The sequence below is a fragment of the Thalassophryne amazonica genome, chromosome 16, assembly GCF_902500255.1.
Source record: "Thalassophryne amazonica chromosome 16, fThaAma1.1, whole genome shotgun sequence".
Classification (NCBI taxonomy): Eukaryota; Metazoa; Chordata; class Actinopteri; order Batrachoidiformes; family Batrachoididae; genus Thalassophryne; species Thalassophryne amazonica.
The window spans coordinates 2,306,879-2,331,588 of NC_047118.1; the positions used below are offsets into that span (position 1 = coordinate 2,306,879).

The 24,710-nt window shown below is 40.6% G+C and overlaps 1 protein-coding gene across 1 annotated transcript; it reads right to left on the reverse strand.

Annotated features, from left to right (window-relative positions):
• Positions 1-348: 348 nt before the first annotated feature.
• LOC117528425 lies at positions 349-21,253 on the reverse strand. Its single transcript, XM_034191052.1, has 2 exons — positions 20,818-21,253; positions 349-3,891 (listed from the first exon to the last, which is right to left on the reverse strand). Exon 2 carries the CDS (start codon positions 3,870-3,872, stop codon positions 2,430-2,432), a length of 1,443 nt encoding a protein of 480 aa, XP_034046943.1. The 5' UTR covers positions 3,873-3,891; positions 20,818-21,253; the 3' UTR covers positions 349-2,429.
• Between the last annotated feature and the right edge of the window lie 3,457 nt (positions 21,254-24,710).

The following is a 24,710-nucleotide window of genomic DNA, read 5'->3' on the forward strand; positions in this document are numbered from 1 at the left end:
GTATTTTGGATAGGGTATAGAATGTTGGTTGGGTATTGGGTATCACGTACTGGTTGGGGTATAGTATGCTGATTGGAAATTGTATGTTGGATTCAAGTACGGTAGTTGGGGTTTGGGTGTATTTGTATCTTTTGGTGGCAAGAAGGCAATCTTGTTGTCATATTGCTTTCAGTGAAGTAAAATTGATATATTTTTGCTTTGATGCTAAAGTATAGCACAATAATTACAGCACAAAACACTCATAAAGGTATAATCACAACGTTTAAAAGTCTTTATGAATGTCAAAGTTCAGTGAAATAACCAAACTAAGTTAACTGTCACTAAACTGCCAGTTATATCTGAAGAATGTTTACCCCCAAAGAATATATTTTCCTTTGTTAAATATTTCTGCATTTTCCACCAAATGAAAGCATTTGTGAGAATGTTCTGCACAGTTTAAAGGGTGATGTTCTCTCAGGGTTTCTCACTTTATCATCAGCTGTTAACTTTGCTCTTGTCACAATTAGTAAATCATTACTCAAGGATTTGTCCACTCCAGTTATCCGTCGATTATGGATTTAATTTTTTAACCAACAGGATTTGATTCAGATACTTAAGAAAAATAGTGTGCCCCAAGTCAAATGGGGTTTGTTGCAACCAAGCTAGTCAGCATAATAGCTTATTACTGACCTATAACGCTAAGAAATGACTTCTAAACATGTTCAAATCAGGCTCAAAATCAAATTTTCTGACTAGTTCTCCCGATGACATTATGAGGTTTATGAGCTCAGGGTGTTGAGTAATCACAAGATGTGACAGAAAGATAAAACAGCAACTCAAACCAAGGAAAGACGTAACACGCGGACAGGACCCCGTCATTTTACCGCAAACACAAGCCATAACGGGAACCACGAGCTGAGCGCGGCAGGACAAGCGGGCGAGCCCGAGGAAGCCCAGGAAACAAAACCTTTAGCCTCTGTGTTTACGATGCATGTCAAACAAACGCCAGTGACCTGAAACTTTTTTTTTTTTAATCATTTTTTAAATTTTTTGGTGAAGCTATGAGGTGTCGTTTTAAAAATATATATATCTGTATGATAAAACCTATGGTGGGGGGGGATCAATTTGTAAAATGTGTGTATTTTTTTTCAGTTTTATTTTTTATTTTTTACGACAACTATTTTTCTTTAGGTATGTATTGGATAAATGTATGTACATGTTCTGTTCCTTCATTTTCATTTTTAACTAGTTTTAAAAGTAAATATGAAACCTTGAGAATGGTCATTCAATTATGCTACTGTATGTGTACATTTTGAGAACAAATTGTGCAATGATTTAACAGATTTCCATGACAAAAATGATAGTCATACAAATGAAAAAATATCATCTGGAAAATAAACAAACTATGATGATGATTATGATGAAAATGATGTAAAAGGGGGAAAATAATAATAATAATAATAAAGCAACCCAGGTGGGTCTGCTGATCATCAAAAACATCTGTTTCTTTATTTTCTCAGCTTCTGGTAACAATAAAATCCTTAAATGTCGCGAAAATGTAAGTTATGTGTTACGAGCTCATGCGCCTGCATGTGTGCATTTAACACCAATTTTACAAAACCTTGAGTATAAAGATGCTTTATTACCACATTTGATAGGCAAACGGAACAAATCAGCTGATGGTAAAATGCGCTTATTTAGTTGTGTCGTTTACAAGCCACATGGTTCATGAACCACATTTAATAAATTCCACAATCGCACACAAATTCTGACACAAACATTTTAAATCATAAGCCTGAGTGAAATCAGGTGAAAATGTGTTTTTTGTTTTCCTTTTTTTTCCTCCTGTTGTTGAGGCGACTTTCATCACTGTAATCCAAAAGGGGGTAACAGCAGAGCAGTAACATGGAGCCTCAGTAGGTGGCGCTCTTTCCTCTCATAAGATGAGGGGAGCAGAGGCTGGAATTATCATCAGACACCAGAGCACCGGGTGATGGCTGCTGCTATAAATACACGTTGATATACATAACTTCATACATAAAATGTATACTGGTGTCGTACTGAACACGTATAGAACGTAATATATTAATATCAAAGACATGCTGACGTACTAAACAAAATAACTTAATGTATCAATAAAATCATACAAAAACAGTACTTTTTAAAGTCAGAGCGCGCTCTCTCTCTCTCTCTCTATCTATCTACATATATATCTATATATATATATATATATATAGATATATGACAGTCTTCCCTAAGGTCTACCACTGAGGTCTTTTTTTTTTTTTTGTAAGTCAAGTGACAATCGGAGATTCGAGAGGCCGCAGCTGGAAAACTGGCAGTAACTTCCACCATTTGTAAGGATTTGTCACCAGTAAATGAAAGTGTCACAGCAGCTCTGGTCTGTCTCACTTTCTACTTCTGTCATCCATCTTCCCTCCTTCTTTTCCTCACGCCCTCCCCCCCGACTGCCGGCTCACTCTGGACAGCAGCACGCACACGCAGGACGAGTCGATGCGGATCCACCTCCACCCGGTTCTGTTGTTGGCGTCCTTGGTGAGCGCCCGCACGTACGACTGCTTGGCTTTGCACTCGCTCACCCACTGTTTTTTGTCCACGCCCAAGCAGCCAGCCCCGGCCATGCCCGTCCCCGCCGATGTCACTGCCCTGCCCACGTCCTTCGACACTCGCGGCCTGCCACCATCGCTCGGCTCCTCAGCTCGGCGACATCGGGTCTCGTAAAAGTACTGCTTGAGCGGGCCTGTTTGGGTTTGGATTTCCTGCAAGATGGTAACCATCCGACCGTTCGAGTCAATGGCGGTCTTTTTGTTGGTGACCCAACTACTTTCTGCCTCGCACACTGACCGCTCCCCTCTCCTGCTGTCGATCAACTGCGAGCGTTTGTCCCTTTTAACCGGATGCACGACGTCACCCGTGCCTCTGGAAATATCTGCCCAATGCACAGGCGCAGTCCTGTCGATGGACCTGTCTCCATGACCCTCGATGTGTCCATCCGTGTCCTCCTGCTCGTCTCTGTCTCCATCCTCAGGCATTACGCCTGTCTCCAACATAAAGAGGAAAGGCGGGTGTTCCGGAGGTGATGGGGAGGATGAGAACAGCACTCGAGGATGAGCGGCAAAAAGCATTTCGTCTCCGTCTTGTAGACCCAGTCCTGCCTCCATGGTCACACCATCCTCAGCTTGATCCAGAGTCCACTGGCTCTCCGTCTGTGGTATCTGTGTATCTGTCAGCTCCTCTGCAAGAGGAGGTGGTTGTGGTCCACTCTGACCTGTGAGACTAGCAGTAGGACTAAGAGGATTATGGGTCACTGGCACAGAGACGTGTGACGCTCTGATGTAATTCCTCTCTGATTTGATTTCTGAAGACCCCATTAGATTGTGTCTCTGGGAAAAGTCCAGAAAATTGGTCTGGTCTTGCTGTCTGCTTTCAGATATGTAGTCCTTTGGTAGAGAACTGTCCTTGGAAACGTTGCTGTCAGAACTTTTAGCACTGGAGGTTCTGCGCGTTCCTGCGTCTGTGGTCATATCCAAACTGACTGAGCGTTTGTCATCGCCTGCTGATTTGGAGCTTTCCTGTTTCTCTGCTGTGAACTTGGACACCTCTTCACCCACAGCAGATTTCACATAATCCTGCTTCTGGAGCTTCTGTCCATCATCTTTGCTAAGAGCAGCGGCCACGTTGGAGTCCTTTTGCGCGGCATCATCACTGAAGCTGTCGTCCACAGCTGGGAGGCGAGTGGCCGAGTCGTGACGGTGCTCTCTGTGTTTGTCAAAGCCAGGCTCTGTCATGGCGGCAGCGATCCTGGACACGGGCTTGTGAGGGAAGGGCAGGGCCGAGGCAATCACCATGGCAACCAGGGGAAGCCAGTGCATCACTCCCAAGACGTATCAGCTGGTCGATTGAAGACAGGAAACACATGGAACAGAGAGACGGAGGAGGGAGAGAGAGAGAGAGACGATGTTACTTTATACATTGCAAATTGTAGTTTATACAGTTAAAGTAAGTCCATCAATTAAAAGGTAAAAGGAGATGTTTTACTGGTGGCCTCCAGCTTTATGACCCTGTTCTTGTAACTGCTGTGGTATGGTTTAAAATCTTGGCAGAACTCTTGGAAAAGTAGAACAAAATACAACAAGGTCATCCGCTGCTTCTCTGTGTGGGAAGATAAAGCTGATGCTGCGTTCAGAACCCTCTGAAGTTTGGAGATTCCGACCTCTAGCTCAGGATAAAATGCCTTGGACGCTATGTCGGGCCAGAATTACACTCAGAAACTCGTGAGGAATTCAAGGTACTGTCACAGTCATGGCAGCCTCCTTTGCGACTGGTGAGACATCAATGTTACTAATGTTGGAAACGTATCTGTGAAGGAATTTTTAACAGGACATTACTGCTTTATGTAAAATATCCACATTCCATGTACAATTAGTCAAGTTGCCAACACCACACATCAGGGAAAATGTCTTTTATGTTTGGTCTTTCCAGAAGTCCGACGGTTCTGAAAGCAACATGAGCTCCGAGCAGCATCTGAAGGGTTGAAGAATCTCTGGCGGCCTGTTAGTAGAAGCTTTACAAGAAGAAAGAATGAATTCAAAGACAGCTGCTTCTCAAGAAAACATTCCTGTAGCATTAGCTTTTTTTTAAGGACATGATTCCTGTCACAGTGACATCTTGTATGAAGTAGTTATGATCAGTGGTGACTGATAGGGTTTGCACATTTGCCAAAACAAGCACAGTACCAGCGAGTATCTGTTTAGCATATAGGTGCTGTTACCGTCATTTTCAGACATGACAATGTCTTTGTGGGGGCTCAGTGGGACATTTACCACAGATATCAAATTAAACCTGGTGTCCTCCAAGTACTCATACAACTGTAGGAGTAGATGATCAGACATTTTCAGTCTTAAATCATACAGAATGTACAAATTGCAATTTTATTTTTTTCATTTAACCAGGTTAATCCCATTGAGACTGAGATCGCTTTAACAAGAAAGACCTGGACAATTAAAAAGTTTCCAATCCATCTAACCTGCATGTCTTTAGATGTGGGAAGAAACCGGAGCACCTGGAGGAAACCCACACAAACATGGGGGGAACATGCAATCTCCACACAGAAAGGCCACAGGTGGGAATCGATCCCATGACCTTCTTGCTGTGAGGTAACAGTGCTAACCACTAATCCACCGTGCTGAAGCAAAGAGAGCACATTAGTCATAAATCCTTGTTTACTAAGAGCTAATAAAGACATTTTTAATTTAAAAAGATAATTTCACTTGCTTTCATTGGCTTGAGCATCCTCAGCCCAATTGGATTCTCGGGAGTCTGGTTACATGAACTTGCCAAGTTTGGTAACAAGCTGTACAATATCCATATCAGACGTTAACAGCGCTCACAGCCCAGGTGTGGATGAAAAAAGGCTTCCTGCGATTTTGACCTTTAAAACATCTGGTCCCCAAATCAAAGCAGTTGTTGGAAATGGGGTTCCCTAACATTGCTCGCAGGTTTGGTCAAATCTGGTTATATGCAGATGATGTTATTGTGTTCATAAGCAAATAAAATTAGTCGCTCTGGTTTCTCCCTTGCTTCACTCAGGGTAGCCATACCGTAGTGGATCTACATGTTAATTTGGCACAAGTTTTACACTGGATGCCCTTGCTGGTGCAACTCCAGATTACATGGAGAATGGGCAGCCGTGGCCTTGATGAAACTTTCTTCACTGGAAACAAGTGCACTTAACCACCACTCCTGCAGTGTTCATAAATTTCCAGGTTAAACAATAAGTACAACAGCCCTCTATTTGTGTCCTTTTCTTTCTTTCTTATTTATTGTGAGAAGGTCATTCCTTTGATCTTTATCTTTCATAGCTCTTGAGGGCAGACCTTTGATCCTGAACTTTTGTCCTCACCTTTGATCACTGCGCTTCGATCCTGGCCAGTGACCTTTGACTACAATCACTTTATTTGATCCTGATCACAAAGCGTTAATCCCAATTGTTGACTTTTAATCCAGATCACTCATCCACTCATCTTTGATCCTAATATTTGGTTCTGTTCTGTCATCCTAATCTCTTATCTTTTATCACCACCTTGGATCCCAATAGCATTCGCTTTATCCTGATTACCTCTGCTAAGGAAGTTGGAGCAGGTTATGTTTTCGCCCCTGTTAATTTGTTTGTGAACAGCCTGGAGCCCACATATTATGAAATTTTTACTGAAGATTCATATCTTGATAAGCAAGAAGTGATTCAATTTTCAAGGTCATAGGTCACAGTCAGGAAAACTCTGTTAAATTCTTGTCTTTAACATTGAATGAATTTTCAAAAATTCATAACTCTTTCAAAAAAATCAAATGTCTTTCATATTTGAGAGTGTTATATAATCTGATCCAGATTACATATTCTGTGGCCATTGAAATTTAACATTGAAAACCCCACTTAATATATATTTTACGTTATATCTTAATCAAACGTGCCTCAATCACTGATTTTTTTCTGTTATGGATTTACCTACACCACCAAAATTGGATAGAGGTTCCAATTTTATGCCTGTTTGTCTTCCAGTTATCAGTCGGAAACCAAGTGTCAAAAAGCAATGACAAATTGTGCACAGCAGAGAAAACCAATATTCTGTGAAAATTATCTGAAAAATATTCACAGGCCAACAAACACACCACCACAAAAAACTTTAGGTGCATGAACTAAATACATCCTCCTGACATCTGATCACATGTAATTTTTCTTATGGGAAGCCACTAACAGGCCTTTAACCTGAAATTTTTTTCCAAGGAATAATTTTGTGAAATTAGAAACTAACGTTGGCAGAGGTTTGCCCTCTATGAGTGATGGTGGTGATGGTTCTGTAATTTGTGTTTTCTGCTATAATTTTATGTTCTGTTCATCATGTGAGACGTGGTCGGTCTGGTTCGTGATGCTGGACTGCTATTAGTTCGAACACAGCTGTACAGTCTCTTAGTTAATTTAATTAACCCTGTGTCAACTGAAGGGGAAACTGAATCTGATGTAGAAGAGCGGTGACGTCGTGTCCTGCAGCGCGACTCTTAACGTCTTCTACAGTAGTGTTCAGAATAATAGTAGTGCTATGTGACTAAAAAGATGAATCCAGGGTTTGAGTATATTTCTTATTGTTACATGGGAAACAAGGTACCAGTAGATTCAGTAGATTCTCACAAATCCAACAAGACCAAGCATTCATGATATGCACACTCTTAAGGCTATGAAATTGGGCTATTAGTAAAAAAAAAAAAAGTAGAAAAGGGGATGTTCACAATAATAGTAGCATCTGCTGTTGACGCTACAAACTCAAAACTATTATGTTCAAACTGCTTTTTTATCAATCCTGTGAATCACTAAACTAGTATTTAGTTGTATAACCACAGTTTTTCATGATTTCTTCACATCTGCGAGGCATTCATTTTGTTGGTTTGGAACGAAGATTTTGCTGGTTTACTAGTGTGCTTGGGGTCATTGTCTTGTTGAAAGACCCATTTCAAGGGCATGTCCTCTTCAGCATAAGGCAACATGACCTCTTCAAGTATTTTGACATATCCAAACTGATCCATGATACCTGGTATGTGATATATAGGGCCAACACCATAGTAGGAGAAACATGCCCATATCATGATGCTTGCACCACCATGCTTCACTGTCTTCACTGTGAACTGTGGCTTGAATTCAGAGTTTGGGGGTCGTCTCACAAACTGTCTGTGGCCCTTGGACCCAAAAAGAACAATTTTACTCTCATCAGTTAAGATAAGTTTTCCCCTCTCCAATCAACTTTTTAATCAAACTACACTGTTCTTCTAAACAATGTCTTGAATGTCCCATTTTCCTCAGGCTTTCAAAGAGAAAAGCATGTTCAACAGGTGCTGGCTTCATCCTTAAATAGGGGACACCTGATTCACACCTGTTTGTTCCACAAAACTGACAAACTCACTGACTGAATGCCACACTACTATTATTGTGAACACCCCCTTTTCTACTTTTTTTTTTTTTACTAATAGCCCAATTTCATAGCCTTAAGAGTGTGCATATCATGAATGCTTGGTCTTGTTGGATTTGTGAGAATCTACTGAATCTACTGGTACCTTGTTTCCCATGTAACAATAAGAAATATACTCAAAACCTGGATTAACACTACTGTATTTATTTTAACTACAGGTATTTCAGATTAGTTTTTTTTTTTAAGTTACTGTGGTCAGGCAGAAGAACACATGCAGAGCCCGGAATCCAGATGTTTTGTCCACCGGCCTGTGTTTCCGTTAGAGATTTTTCTAAACGATTTTATACCCTTGTGAGCCCTTTTGGAGCTGAGGAGACAATTTTAAGATGAATTCTGACCCGTATGAGTTTTGAGTCGAGCCGAATCTCAGCTTTGTTGTGCATCATTTGTTGTGCACTGTACAGCGGGGTAACGAGACGGGATTAGCCCCTCCGCACCGGCAACCGGACAGTCTGAGTTCCATATATGTCAGAAATGTTGGGTTTCACGCAGATGAAGCAGAGCCACAAACCCGTTTCCCCTCACTTGGCCTGCATGAGAGCGTCTTCAAGAGAAGTGAAAACTGGCGCTGGGCCGTGCGGTTTGTCTGGGCAAAAGCGATGGGGGCTGGTTGAGTTGAGTCTCTTCAATGTCTCCTTCTCACCCTGTCACGGCAAAACTGCCAGAGAAAAAGGTTTGGAGGATCTGCTGCTGCCTAGAAAGTTAACAATTTTGCTCAGATTAGCTACCGTTGCTTGGAAGTTAGCATGTCCATATACGCCAGGGCTTCTTTTAATTTGGATGTCTCTGCGCACAGAATGGCATGAATGGCCAAGACGGTGCGTTTCTCCTCTTGAAATAGCCACACAGTTCCAGGTCCGGTCGGTCCCGCGTGTTTACGTGAGTGGTCCAGTCGCAGTGATGAAACTAAGTTAAGATAAGTTAGGTTTGACCGTACAGTGTGAGCACATAAAACGTGAGCTTTGGCTTTACATTACATTCGATTCATACAGTTACAGGAGGAATTTGACAGAAACACTAATAAACTCGCACAATATATGCACAGCTTTACAGCATCTTCCACCCCTCAACAGGCTAAAACTCTACATCAGTGATGGAGGATTCTGTTCCCGACAAACAGACTGGAGTCACCAGCTGATGTTGGACTTTCATCTGGAATCCAGGAGAGCTTCATCTTAGGGTGCCAGCATCACGCAAGTTCAGAGAGCCGACTCGGCCACATGACACGTTGGTGCCAAGGATATCAGGCTGTGACAGACTGAGTTCACAAAGATGGACACAGTGAGGATTTATGATGTGTCAGCATTGGGCAATTGTCTCTAACCCTCTCCCTTCCCTGGGAACCGATGAAGTCTACAGTCTGATTACATCCCGAAATGGTTGGCTACAAAATTCTGAAGAGAACAGGAATTTAGTTTTGTGGACAACTGGCCCTCATTGTCGTTACGGTGGTTTGCTGATGCTGGGCGGTCTTCACGCTACAAGGGAAGGTGCCGCCATCTTATCTGGAAACATGATGGAGTTTTAAAGGAAAAGTGACATTAGGAAATGGCCGCGAGCCACAGAGCAGATGATTGAAGAACCTGGTAGACCTACGTGAAATCAAGTAGTTTAGCAGAAAAATCAGGTAGTAAACCACTATGGTAACAGTCGTTGTGGTGAGGAAGGTGATCTCTTGGTCAATTCCCACATGGGGATGGTGGATGCGGAGATGACCGAACAGGCCCAGTCTTGACACGTGCTGCTTCTTGTACCCCTATTCCACAAGGCACCGTTCTGTTCTGATCCCCCCACGATCCAGAAAAAGTGCATAAAGGGGATGAAATGGCTTACTCTATAAGCCAGCCTGATAGGAGGCATGCCAAAGTGTAGACCTGGCAATTTGCTCAAAAAAAAAAAAAAGTTAAGCTGTGCCCAAATGTGTTTTCAGCCAGAACTGCAACAAACGCTGCTTTTGCTTCAAATTTTTACCTTGACGTAACACAAACAAGTTTCAAGCTGTACTCACTGGGACGACCCCGTTTAAAGACCTTTGAACATGATTAAAGCTGTTAAGACTATGAACACCTGGAAATGACCACGTAATGACGCCAATTTGGTGAATCAGGATGACATTTTTGAACAGCTCAAAAAATTTCACCCCGATTTCAAAACTGGTGCCATTGATGGCTGTAACTACTGCGTCTACCAAGATTGTTCAAGGTTGACAAAGATGAATCAAGATGTTACTGTGATGCTTCAAAACACGCCCAGATGTGCTATTCAGTATGAAACAGGAAGGAATGACGCTCTGTGGAATAAATACTGTGTGCCCAGGGTATCAAAATCCATCCCCTCGTCCTCATTGAGACACCGGGGTATCAGATCCACTAGGGCAGACCTGGGCAAACTGCAGCCCGGGGGCCACATGCGGCCCTTTGCATGTCTTTGTCTGGCCCTCATGAGGTCTGTGATTATTATTACATATATTAAAAATGTCAAGCTTGTGTGTTGCAAATCATTAGAGAGGTTTATTTAGGTATATTTAAATATTTACATATTATTACAATAATAAAAATTACCTATAAAAGCTATTAAATAGGTAATTTTTTGTAAAATTTGTAATGGGAGACAGCCGAGTTATCGATGGTGTGGCCCTCGGACATAATTCAGGTTCCCTATGTGGCCCCTTGTAAAAATTAATTGCCCACCCCTGCACTAGGGGATTTCCTGTTGGGGTGAAAAATGGGTGGGGAACTTTTGTGCCTCATGGCGGCTACGGAACAGGAACTGGAACCCTGAACACAAGACATGTAATGGGGCTCTAATGAAACAATAAGTCCTCAGTGGTAGATCAGGCGGAGGAGGTGATAGTTTGTAAGCTAACGGCTGTAAAGGCAGATGAAGGCTGCAGCAGGTCCTCAGACCCCGACCGGTTGCGATTTCCCAGCCATTGGACCAGGCTGAGGATCTGTCAAATATCGTGTGTTTGTCAGCATAGAGTGACATTCCCACGTTAAACAAACTCACGCGCAGGTGTCTCTGGATCGACCCTGGATGTAGATTTTCTCCACATCCACCAGCAATCAAGAGACAATCTTCCTCGCTACCAAGGGATTGCCACAACCGAGTGCCCATCAACACTTTTGATAGCAACATTAATGGTCAAATTACACAAACAGACCTGGCAACACATCTGCTCTTCTCTGTGTAGGTGTCCTACGAGTTGTCGGTCCATATGGCCACTGGACTCTGGGTATAGTTGTTTAACTGCAACCTGTGACAATTCTTTGTTTTGCTTTGATTTATTTATTTTGTTTTTGGTAGTTTGGCCAAAGCAGATGGTCACCCCCCAGATTCTGGTCTGCTTAAGGTTTCTTCCTGTAGTAATAATAATGATAATCATAATAATAATAAAACACCCAGAGTTTTCCCTGTCTTCTGTTCCCTTTTTGGACCTTTGGACCTTTTTCGTGGGAAGCGCCTTGGGGCGACTTATGTTGTGATTTAGTGTTGTACAAATAAACTGAAGTGAAAGTGTGTTTCACCTCTGAGTAACCGCACAAATATTTGTTACGCCATCATTCATGTCTTGTATGCAGTGTGTGCAGCAAAAACGAGCACGGAGGCCTTTTGGGGCGAGGTGTCTGAGTTATGTGTTTTTTAAAAAAAACAGGGAGGAGGTCACTTGGAAAGAGTTAAAATAAGTGGAATGATCAGCATGTCAGTGATGCAGCTTTACTGGAGAGGCTCCTTCAGTATCCTTGGGCAAGAACACACACACAGGGCTGTTCAGAGACTTCACCACTGTTTATGTGTGTGTGTTTACCTGAGTGTGCCACCGAGTGGATGTATCATCAGTGACCATCAGTGTGAGTGAGTGAGTGAGTGACAGCACGCATACTCAGCACTGCCGCGCCCTGGAAACAGCAGCACTTCGCTCAGGTCGGCACCTCGGGCGCTCAAAGCACCTGACGATAAATCACATCAAAGGGCAGCGAGCTTCCTGTTTGCTCGGGTGACTCATCCGCGCGCCGGGCCTGCCAAAGCAACTCAAGTGTTTGTGCGAGGAGCGTGCGTGACGTGCTAAACCACACCCCCCAAACACCGTCAACCAGGAAGGGTGATCACGACAAAAATAATCAACTGCTGTCAAATTTTTTGCTAACGGGCGCCACGTTATGTAATTACGTGAAATTATCAATGATCAACTTGTTTAAAACGGGTTAAATTAGAGCTGACTCCACTTAAAGCCGCTGTGGACGAACAACAGAACAAATTAAAGTGTTTTTTAAGCTACGATCTGTACTTGAACTGCTTTTAAACAGCTATGTTAAAGGGCTGGTCCCGGCCCCCCTGTGCCACCCTCTATCACAGCCCCTGGTGTTGCGTAGCGTAGTTACACAACAACATGCAGGAAAAATTGATTACAAAGTTCTGCTTCAGTGGGAAAAAAACCCTTAAAATACCGGCCTGTTCTCACACACTCCAGCTGTACGCGCTGCTTCTTGCACAGAGGTGTGTGATGTGCGTTTCAAAGTTGCACCACACTCTGAAAATTCAAACTTTCGCTGATGATGTCTGATCACGATGACCTTTGACCGAGCAGCCAGAGTCTGTAGAGGAGTGACAGGAAAAAAAGCACATTATGCATCTTGTTTTTCTACTAGAACCTTTTTTTTCCAGCTGCATCGCTGCGCTCGGGTGAAGCGTTGCCTCGTGCATCAATCACGTGGTGAGAGAGGATGCTGGCAAAGTGACACAATAAGAATAAGAAAGGGTCATTTGATGTGGATAAATTTGAGTGAAAGTTGATCTGAGTGACTGTAAAAAAAAACTACACTGAATATAGAAAGTCTACATATGTTTTAATTTCTTTATGCTATTTTAAAAATAATTTGGGCTTCTCAATATTAAAATTTCTAAAAGCAGCAATGGTGATACACTGCAAAAAAGGGGGTGTATAAAAACACTAAATCTGAGGGAAACGATCTCACTGCATAGATATAATCTCACTTGGCAAGATGTTTTGAATTAAGATTGTTAAATCTAGGAATAAGCATGTCAAACACTTAAAATAAGAAATTAACCCTTAAAACAAGATAAATTATCAAAAACATCTAAACCTAAAGTTTTTTTTTTATCTTAGTATACTGTAAATTATTTGATTCTTACCAAGATAAAAAAAAAAACAACTTTAGATTTAGAAGTGTTAAGTTATCTTAAGGGTTAATTTTTTATTTTTGTTTGACATGCTTATTTCTTGATTTAACAGTCTTACTTCAAGACATCTTGTCAAGTGAGATTATTTGTCCATGCAGTGAGATAATTACCCTCAGATTTAGTGTTTTTATCTTGTTTTTGATAAGATAAAAACACTAAATCTGTATGAATACACATGCAGAAAGGTGCCTTAAAACAGTGGAAGTGGGAGTTTTGAAACAAAGCTGGATGTAATGTTACCTGACAAAAAACTGAGACTCGAACAGAGACAATAAAATGTTAAAAAAAAAAAAGTTAAAGTACAGCCATATGCACGCCACACCATCCACCCCCCCCCCCCCCCCCAAAAAAAAAGACGAAGGGGGAGGGGGGTGTCATTGTATCGGCTGCCTCAGGCCGTACAAATAGGCACCATCATCAATGACTGAAAAACCCACACCAGTCATCCAGTACCTCAGAGTTTTCATGGATGTCTTGGTGGCTTCCCTCACCAGACTCCTTCATGCACAGTCACTCAGTTTTTGAGAACTGCCTCCTCCAGACAAATTTACCATAAATTATCATACTGTTTGTATTTATCAGTGCTAAATGCATTCATCTCGTGACTCGTCTTCAAGAAAACTGGTTGTAAAAGTGATCATTTTTTTAGTTGTGTTATACTTAGAGTTATGCATCCCATTATTTAGACTTTGACATCTTTAATTTACACCATGTTGTGTAGAGAGTTGTTTTTGCTGTTATTTAAGGAGATTAGTTTAGAAAATGGAATTTTTAGATTTTTTTTTTTAGGGAATAAATAAATTGTTTGGTTTAAACAATCTGTGAGTATCTGAAAAATGGCGTGTTTTTAATTTAAAAACCATTTTAAAAAATATTACACAAAATATATCAATTTTTTTTAATCATTTACAATTTCAAAGTTGGTTGCAACCCTTGTAAAAAAATGCAGAACTCTCCATCCAGGGTTTTTTTTTCTTTGTAAACCGTTCACAGTCGCACCTCGAAGCTGCGCCGTCTGACTGCAGCCTGATCTGTGACCTCCGCTGGAGCAGCCGCGGACTCGGGGCTGTGCTTGAGGGCGCTGCAGTGGTGGTAATGAGGATGGTCTTTCACCTTCCACACTCACACCGATCGTGTCGATGGAGGGGGGTCTGACCTTTAGGTCAGCGTCTATGTTGTGCGCAGTAGGAGTTGTGTTTCTTAAAAGCCTCTGACATGCACGCAGTGCCCACACAGAAGGCGCGCCGCCTCAGTAAGTGGCTCCTTTGTAAAACAGCACCAGCACCTCATCACCGCGCTCCATTTGCAGCAATGACACACATCATTGACGCTGCTGGCAAAGCTAGGACCGGTGTCGCAGACCGAAAGGTCCGCCCCTAAAAATCAGTCCGGATTAATGGGATTATTAACCATCAGATGACAATGTAAAACCTCTTAAATCATTCTAACGTCAGTTTTAAGCAGAAACAAGGTGATACGCTTTGAAATGACGGACGCGCAGTGAACGCATCAGCTAGCAGCTTGTGTAGCTGCGGCACTCTGATCGCTTCATCTGTCTTTTATGATGAAATAATGCTGAATTTATGTGGAAATGATTGTTGTACAAAAGCTTCAGATATCTGTCGCTGAGAGAAATGATGACTGGAGGCAGTTTGAAGCAAAAACCAGGTGAACCGCGGCTAATGAGGCATGCGCCGTGAAGTCAGGGCAGACTGATTTTTAGGGGGGACCATTCGGTCTGCGACACCGGGACTACAGATCCTCTGCAGCCACAAGGAGACCTGCACGACATACAGGAGCCCAGAGTCTCAGAGTCAAACACACGACGTCACGGAGTAAAACGCCACTCAAAACACTTTCCGAATCCTACAGTAATCTTTGTCTGCAGCCGTATAAATCTCCTAAACAATAATTTGGAACAACCTGAAGCCACAAAACAGAGACGCCGACTGAAGTGTGACGTGATCTATACGAGCTCCGGCTCCGCATGTTGGCTCCAATTTGAAAGTGTGATTAGGTTTAACCCTCGATGTCCGACCTGCGTTAGCGACCTCACTCAAATCCCCACTGAGTGTTTCTGAGCTCTGCCGAAACACAAGTCAGAGGAAAAGCAGACACGGGTTGCTTTTTTTTTTTTCATCCACACTCCAGTTGTATGTGCCCCCCACCCCATCCCCCCCCCCAAAGGATGTTGGGAGACGACCTCAGGGAAGATTTTAGTGCGGCCGCTTAAAATTACAACTTTTCCTGCATCTGGATGTCTAACTCAGTTTTTTATTCCAAGACATTTTATTCTGGATTAAATTACGCAGGTTTTTGTTTCAGTTCTCATTCCATATTACAAATATGTTTAATGAATTATGCTGTTTTTATGATTATTATTATTAATAATAATAATAATATTATGATTATTAAAGCTGTATGGCCTCTGGGGTTTTTAAGGTTTAAGTCCTAAACAGAATTTTTGTTTAGCACCACCATAATTTTATTCCTTAGCATGTAAATAAGGGATTCATAATATTATTTTGCCAATATGATCCGAATCTGCACCATCTGGAAACAAGTTAGAATTTCAACCCCTAATGGGGAGAAATTCAAGCAATTAGGTGCCATGACCTACATTTGGTAGCGACATCATCACATTGGTGTTTCAGAGTAAAGAAACGCAGTGTGATGTCAGCTGGCTGCTCACATGAACAAATTAAACCAAGATGGCGGAAAATGGTCTAAAACCCTTTATTTCTGTATAAATCTATTTATCTTTCTCATATTTTGTAAACATTAGAGAAAAAGAGACACTTCTAAATCTAAAACCGCTGTTTTTGAACCCAGACAACAGCTCTGAAGTGATTTACAGACGGATGTTAGCGTGCATACCCCGAGAACACACATCAAGCAATCGGGTCAGGTCAAAGGTCATCTTAAATCCTCACACGGGTAGGAAAGGAAAATATATGTGGTGGAATTCCCCCAAATAAATATGTTCTCTTCATTAAGATGAGCTGTAATTTTGCAACAAGTTACAGAACTAAACCGAAATTATGACGCTTGGATTAAGGTAGAAATGAAATTTTGTCAGTTTTGTAAAATTTGAAAGGCCGTACAGCTTTAAGGAACATTCCAATCAGGGGTTTGGTTTGTTTTTGTGCCCCTCTATCTGACCTGACTTGTTTAATAGTGAGCATCTGTCAAGACGAGTCAGATACTGATTTTTATAAATATTATACAGAAATGTCTTATTTTTGCACAGCACACTTCTAAAAACAACATGCTCACAATACAACAATCTGAATAACATCGATATGATTCCTTTAGGTTTTCCTTTGGAGATTTTTCTTTTTCTGTGGTTATAAAACAGTTTCCTGAAGAGCCGTAGATTTTTAGTGACGAGGCAAAACAAGAGTTTTCAAACTACTGGATGAAACAAATATTGGACTCAGATGGAGACATTTGGATGATACTGATGTATCTTCCAAGTCTGACCCAATCCAGAACTTAAGATCAGGACAGCTGGACTCTATTACTGTCATCATTGTGATTAATCACCAAATGTTTCTATAAATTGTCCGAAAACAGTGGAAAAATGCCCAAAGCAGCACTGAAGGTTCCTCAGAACACATTCAGGCTGCACCAAACCTCTGATTTCATGACCAATAATCTAATAATCGTTATCGTTACCATTAATCAACTAACCGTGATCCTATAGAATGTCAGCCAAAGTGATCGATCGCACTTTCTCTGAACACAGAGACATGTTGAGACAACAGTCTGCTTAATGTCCAACAGAAAATAACTCAAATTTAGCCTATTTACTTACATCAAAAGTGTCCATGTGTGTCCACTTGTCTCAGTGTTAAATTAACACTTTAGAAATGCATTAAGAGTTTCATACTCACATTGAGTTATTTCAACACTGTCAGACCTGAAAAATCAACACTACCAGATTACACTTACAGAGTAACACTAACAGGTGTAACGTAGTGTCCAAGGACACAGACAGGTAGCATGAGTGGGATTCAAACCCACGTCTTTTTCCACTGAGCTATCTGTTTGGATGTGAAGTCAGATTTTACAAAAATGTGAGGTTTGGATTGAATCTACAAGTACGTATAGGCAACAGTGGTACTTCTGGACCATAGTACTTATGGTCCAGAGGGACTGTGGCTTGCCATGGAACAATTCCACACCTGGCACCGGCTAACGTGCTATTAGCCTGTTAACAATGTAATCCCCCACTCCCGCCATGTGTGGCGAAGACGGGGAGTGCCCATTAGTCCTAGGGTCCACTGGTCCTAGGCTCTTTATCTTATTTGATGGTGTATATTACAACCCCAAACTGATTTTAAAGTTCACAAATAAACGTAGAGTAGGACAGTGAGGTCCTACTGTACGTTTATTCACAAGTATTTGTGAATTTGAAAGTATTCACAAATACTTTCAAACAGCTAATAAACCAGATCCAGTTTTGTTCAATTTACAAAAATAAAACGATTCTGTTGACAAACACCATTAATCACTTTTAATTAAACTGTTGTCTATAAATCTGTTGAACTGAAAATCAGCAAATAATGATAATTCACCATAATTAAATGTTTTTCTTTTTAATTGTTACACTTTTGTAACATTACTTAACCTCCTTTAGTGCAACATACAGCCTTATCATAAATGTAAAAACAACTTCAACATGCTCTCCTTAATACTAGCACTAGTGGGAAGTTTGCGGCGAACACAGACTGAGTCAGGACCAGGCCTCGACCCTGTGACAGACGTCTGGGCTTTGACCTTGTGACAGACATCTAGCAGTGGGCTGAATGAACAAATCTTCAGAGAGATTAGACCTCGGTGAAAAGTGATCGTCTGACAGGTTTGGTGTGTCTGATTCCAGTGTGACACAAGCAGGTCGATGTTTGTCATCCATCTCCCCGGACGTGCACAGGTCCGGTAAAACTGCCCCCCACCTCATGTGTTCAGTTACAACGCCTCACTGTCCTACTGTTCAAACAGTCCTTTCTGATGGTTTCACCTGACGCTCAGCCTGGAGGATCCAGCCTCCTCCTCCTCTTTAACCTTCGCTCCTCTGTATGAACTCCAGATCACTCAGACGTCCCTCTCCTCCACAAATCTTTCCAAGCCCCATGTGATATCATATCTGACATTACGATGTAGTAAAACATGATTACACACCACTTCCCCTGAATAACCTCCCACATCGCCAGCATTCTGACAGCGTGAAAATTAAAATATCAGATGTAGGTCTGTTTTACACGGCAACCTGTGTGAGTCTCACCTGCGGGTTTGGTCGCGTTCGCTTCACCTGACTGCCTGCCAACTAAAACAACAGCTGACACGTGCGGGTTGCCAAAGAAAATGCAATTTTAAGTAGGATTTGTTTGCTGTCTTTAAAAGAGAAGATACCCTACTTCCAAAGAACAAGTAGCAGTTTTGAAGCAATAATACAGACTTAAAATGAAAACACTCTTAGAAATAAAAAGACAAAGCAAAAACAAAAAAGTGCATTAAAACAATAAACATTACATGTGTATACAAAGTTCTCACGATACTAAAATTTCAAACTGATACCTGGAAAAATATGCGATACTATTTTTGAGAGGGAAAACGACAACAAATTCAGAGACGCATTGAACAATACAAACAATAAGATCAATGACAACAATAATTTAAGTTGTCTGACAAAAACAAACATAAAGAACAAGAAGATAACTGTAAGGTATATGACAATGGTAACGAAACTAATTATATAGTGCTTTGACAGTGATGCCATGCAAGGCGCTAACTACACACCAGGAGCAGCGTGGGGAGTAAGGACCCAACCAAGGGCCCCGATGGCAATTTGAATCGCGGATCCTCTTGTCACAAGCCCACTGCTACAACCACACGTCCCCAAACATATACATTTTATATATATATATATATATATATATATATACACACACACGTATATATATATATGTGTGTGTGTGTGTGTGTGTGTGTACACAAATATTTTATAAAGATACTGCAAGAAAAAAAGCTACTTTTATGTTGTTTGAGGTCATTCAAAAATAATAATTATTATTATAACAAATAATTATCACCCAAAACAATGCGTTATCAGTACTACTGAAAATAAGCATGTAATGAGATTATAATTTTTAGTATCAATTAGTATCTGAGTTTTTTGTTTGTTTGTTTGTTTTTTCCAACTCATGTTCTGTAAAGTCTTTTGCCTTTGAACCTGAATTATTTTGGGTGAACTCTCCCAAGAAGATGCTGCTGTTCAATTCATGTTTTTAATGAATCTCTAATAAAGGTGTGTTGTGTTTTTAAATATCATACTTTTTTAGAGAAAGCTGACAAAAAAAAAAATTTAAATTCAAAATTCCTCTTAAACATCAGTGTGTTCAAATTTCTCTAAAGTGAAACACTGAAGAAGCAGAAACATGACAGAAACCAAAGGGCACCTGGTCCTTTTTGGGCAGGACAGCACACATAACAAACCGCTACACAACTGGAGACATGGGGCCGGATACAGCGCCAACATTCCTCACTGCAGCCCAAAGATAAAGTTACAATGAATATTTATTCTTTTATTACGGTTATCTATGAAGGCACTTACTCCTGACAGTGTGTTGAGACACTTAATCTCTTGTTTCAGACACTTTGCTGTGGATGGGTGCCTGGTCAGTTGTCTTGCTTAAAAAATAACAAAAAAATAACAACAACAAAAAATTACAAATAAATCTTTGGTGTATGATTCATGCTTTACTATTTGAAGAAAAAAAAAAAACTTACGGAGATCAGTAATCTTGCACAATTTATCTTAAGCAGTAAAACACTAAATTGTATTAGCCACCCCTCATTCACATGCATATATATATATATATATATATATATATATATATATATATATATATCTATATATATATATATATATATATCTTCTGCCAGATCTGCACTGATTATTTGATTATTTATTGACTGTTTTCTAAATCTCTCTGTACATCAAAGATTAAAAACAGTCAATAAATTATCATATAATTAGTGCAGATATGTGGATAGCACCAGGTTGCCAGATCTGTACAGATTATTTATTGACTGACTATTTGACTGTTTTTAATTTGTGGAGTTTAATTGTTTTAGATATATTACATCTCAAGGAGTGCTGCCCAAATTTTCTTATATTGTTGTGTGACCTCTTCACTGTATGACATGGATATATAAAATGTTCTGGTTTTTAAAAAAGAAAAATACTTTTTTTCCCCTTCAGAAGTATGGCAACTGAAAAACTTATTTGAAAAATGTAAGCAAAAACAAGATTTAATTTTTTAAACAGATTAATTATCCACTTTGTAGGTGGACAGACAATACTTAACAATAAAAGAACAGTTACTTATTATCAATCAGTAATAAATGTTTATATATATATATATATATATATTAAAACGCCATTTAAACCGGATAAGATCACTAAAAAAGTCAAGTTGTTTTGTTATCCGTACAAATATAATAAGTTCCAACAATGCATCCTAATTAACGACTTCTCACGTAAATGATAAAGTAGACAAGTGTGTATTTGTGTGTGTGCGTGTGTGATTCGTACCGTTTAGGTGAGATCCGGACCCCTCGTCCTTTCAGCTGACACCACATTGATTATCGAGTCCTGACACCAGCTACTCAACTGGTTCAAACTAAATAAATAAACAGACCCAAAGAAAGCGTGTTTGCGGCGCTCACACGGTTCTTCATGTGCGTTTCTTCCTTCTTTTAATAGTCCGTGACATCGCAGACGAGTTTCAAAAATCCGACGGCCGAGAAAGTCGCTTCTGTCCGGACGCACGAGCGCTTCTCCAGAAAGTCCGTGTGGAATAAACTAAACCCAAAAAATCAACTTGGGAAAATCAACAAGCGCCGCAAAATGAAAATATTCCGAGTGTTTTTACTCCTCCTTCTCTGGCACAGACAGGCGGCTGTCAGCTGAAACATGGGGACGATGAAGTAGTGAAAAAGTTTGCCAAATGTTTCAAGTTATCTGAACTCCGCCTGGAATGAGCGGCTGAGTCTGTCAAGTTAGTCGAGGCGAGCAATGAGATTTCCGGTCAGGCATTTCAAAATAAGCTTATTCCGTTTCAAATTTTATTTTAATCATAAAAGCAGTCATTTTTGATCAAGGATGGATTCACGCATTTTGGCAGAGGTGTCAAGTAACGAAGTACAAATACTTCGTTACTGTACTTAAGTACACTTTTTAGGTATCTATACTTCTTTACTTATTTTTCTGCCTACTTCTGACTTCTACTCATTACATTTTCACACAAGTATCTGTACTTTCTATTCCTTACATTTTTTAAAACAAACAGCCTCGTTACTCTTGGCTTCAGTTTAATGTTTATATATATTTCACGTCATGTGCGCCTGTAATCAACTTTTCTGCAGCTTTGCTTTGAACCGTGAACCAAACGAAGCAGTGGTTCGCAGATTGAAGCAATGCTTCGACCTATTGCTTCGTTTATTCTTTTTCTTTCGCTTAATTTTCCCCCGCTAAAACCCTAAAGAGCATACTTCTGTGAGTATTATTTACCTTTTCTATGTTAAACCGACGTGTTATGGTCTTCTGAAACAGTTGATGTATTTTATAACTTAAAAACGGGAGTGATGCTAACGCGTTAGCATGTCTATGGCATTTTCAATGTTAAAAGTTAGCATTAAGCAGTTGCAGCCGTCATCACGTTCGGGTGCATTTGTTTTCAAATTGTAATATTTCTTAAATTTATTTTTGTTTATATATTAATAATCTAATGATTATTATATACAATTTTAGAGAAAGAGGCAAAAAGAACCTGAATAGAAACACAACAGAAAATATAAAAGCAACTAACAATGAACATACATAAATAAATACATACATAAATAAGTGTTTCCTGTGAACACCTAGTGACTCTTACACCTCCACTTCATCCCTGTCTTATTTAATGACAGTTTGTTTCGGTCAAACCATATTTTCAGTTTGTTAATTTCTTCAGTGATTTCCTCCAGAACTATCTGACAAACTAGAAAACTGCTGCATCCTAGTAAGAGCAGAATACTACTGGAATGAATTTGAATAAGAAAAGTTGTTTTTTTTTTCCTCACTAAATGGATGCTGCACTCACTGCAGTTTATTGTCTGGAATAGTCCCAGATTGCATTTCAGAGCTTCTAGAATTCAAACATTTTCGTGCAGGTGGTGTTGGGGGGTAATTTTGGGTTTTGGGTCTTGGGCCACATGTAGAACGAATCAGTTTTTAAATTAAGCTTTCAATTCATATAGTGGATATATTTAATTAATTATATTTAATTCATATATAATAATTCATATATTCTACCTTTTTTTTTTAAAAAAAAAAGGTTACTTTATACTTTTATACTTTAAGTAGGTTTTGGAGCACATACTTTTTCATTTTTACTTGAGTAAAGAAGTCGAGTTGATACTTCAACTTTTACCAGAGTGTTTTTAAACTGCAGTATCTATACTTCTACTTAAGTAACAAATGTGTGTACTTTTGACACCACTGCATTTTGGGAGGGTTGGTTGGCGAAGGGGGGTGGAGTCTGATTCATCGCAATTTGGCAATCTGCTCATTTAAACAAATAAACAACTCTATCCATTGTGAATACTAACATAAAAAATTGAAATTTGCGAAGTAAAATATTATTTTTTATTTTAAACTGTTAACAATGAATTTAGTCAGCTGACAAGCACATTTTTATCAAATATGAACAATTTAAAAAATATCAGAAACATTTCCACATTTTATTATGTTACAGCTTTATTCCAAAATGGAGTAAATTTATTTTTTTTCCCAAAATTCTACCCACAACACCCCATACTAACAACATTAAAAAAAGGTTTGTGATATTTTTGCAATTGCATTAAAATTAAAAAGCTAAAAAAAAAAAATCACGTGTACATAAGTATTCACACCTTTTGTTCAATACTTTGTTGATGCACCTTTGGCAGCAATTACAGCCTCAGGTCTTCTTGAATATGATGCCACAAGCTTGGTGCGCCTATCTTTGGGCAGTTTGGTCCATTCCTCTTTGCAGCACCTCTCAAGCTCCATCAGGTTGGATGTGAAGCGTCGGTGCACAGACATTTTCAGATCTCTCCAGAGATGTTCAGTCAGATTCAGGTCTGGGCTCTGGCTGGAACACTCAAGGACATTCACAGAGTTGTCCTGAAGCCACTCCTTTGATATCTTGGCTGTGTGTTTAGGGTCATTGTCCTGCTGAAAGATGAACCGTCGCCCCAGTCTGAGGTCAAGAGCGCTCTGGAGCAGGTTTTCATCCAGGTTTTTTTTTTTTGCCTTCTTGCTCTCGGTCGGGACGGTCGCATTTTTTCTTTCCTCCTCCCTCCCCAACTTTCCTGCTACTGTAGCGTGTTTGTCTGTGAGGCTGCCAGCCCTACTCCTCTGGAAAACGGCAAAATGGATCTGATCAAGTGGTCTCTGAATGCAATTGACACTATTTTTTTCTACAGGACACTCGGTAGCGGAGGACCCGCCCTGTCCTGTCGGAACACATGTGGCGGGTTATGTGATGGACAGATGGCGGAGGTGGCAAGTCATGTGCCTGTACACGTTGTCTGTGGAGGACGTTGAAGATGTTTACTTATTTGGAGCTGTGGAGACCGGGTTTCTGCTGTGTAGAGTGGCCATAGCACTGGTTTACCGGAAAATTAAGACGGTGGAGGAGGCATTAATTGGCCCATCCAGGCTGCTCCACATGATTGATTCGATTGGAAGGGCAGTGTCAGCTCAGTCGGCGGGTGTTAACCGCACATTGGAATCCATTTCGGGGAGAATGGCTGCACTGGAAAACCGCTTTGATCGTCAGTAATGACCACATCTCCTCTATTTAGATGTATTTGGGAGCCACTCTGAAGTTTCAGATGGTGGAATCTTTCAGGCGTCTGTTAATCTGGATATCTATTTGGTTTCCAAACACCAGCTGCCCTTCAAGGCCGCTGGGATAAAATCCTCCCCCTGAGGAACACTCCTGATGCCTCGCTCCTCGTCTCCCCCGCCTCTTTGTCTTCTCCCTCCTCCCAGTCCTGAGATGTTGACTGTGGGACCTTGAGACTCTGGTGGACTGATTCAGGACTGGGATCCCCCCCCCCCCCCCAGGATGGACAGATAAGGCCTGTCGATGGCACCAAGGGCGGCCTTCCGGGCTGTCTGTCTGAACACTGTTGTCTGCTGTGATTTGTTTACTGTTTTTCTGTGCTATGGGTTTTTTTTCTAGACACTAGACAACCTAGACAGAGCTTTAATTCATTTGAAAGCTTGTCTCTTAGTCTTGTCCATCCAAATTGGAAGTCCCAAAAACCAGTTTTATTTGTTATTATCTATCGTCCACCTGGTCGTTACTGTGAGTTTCTCTGTGAATTTTCAGACCTTTTGTCTGACTTAGTGCTTAGCTCAGATAAGATAATTATAGTGGGCGATTTTAACATCCA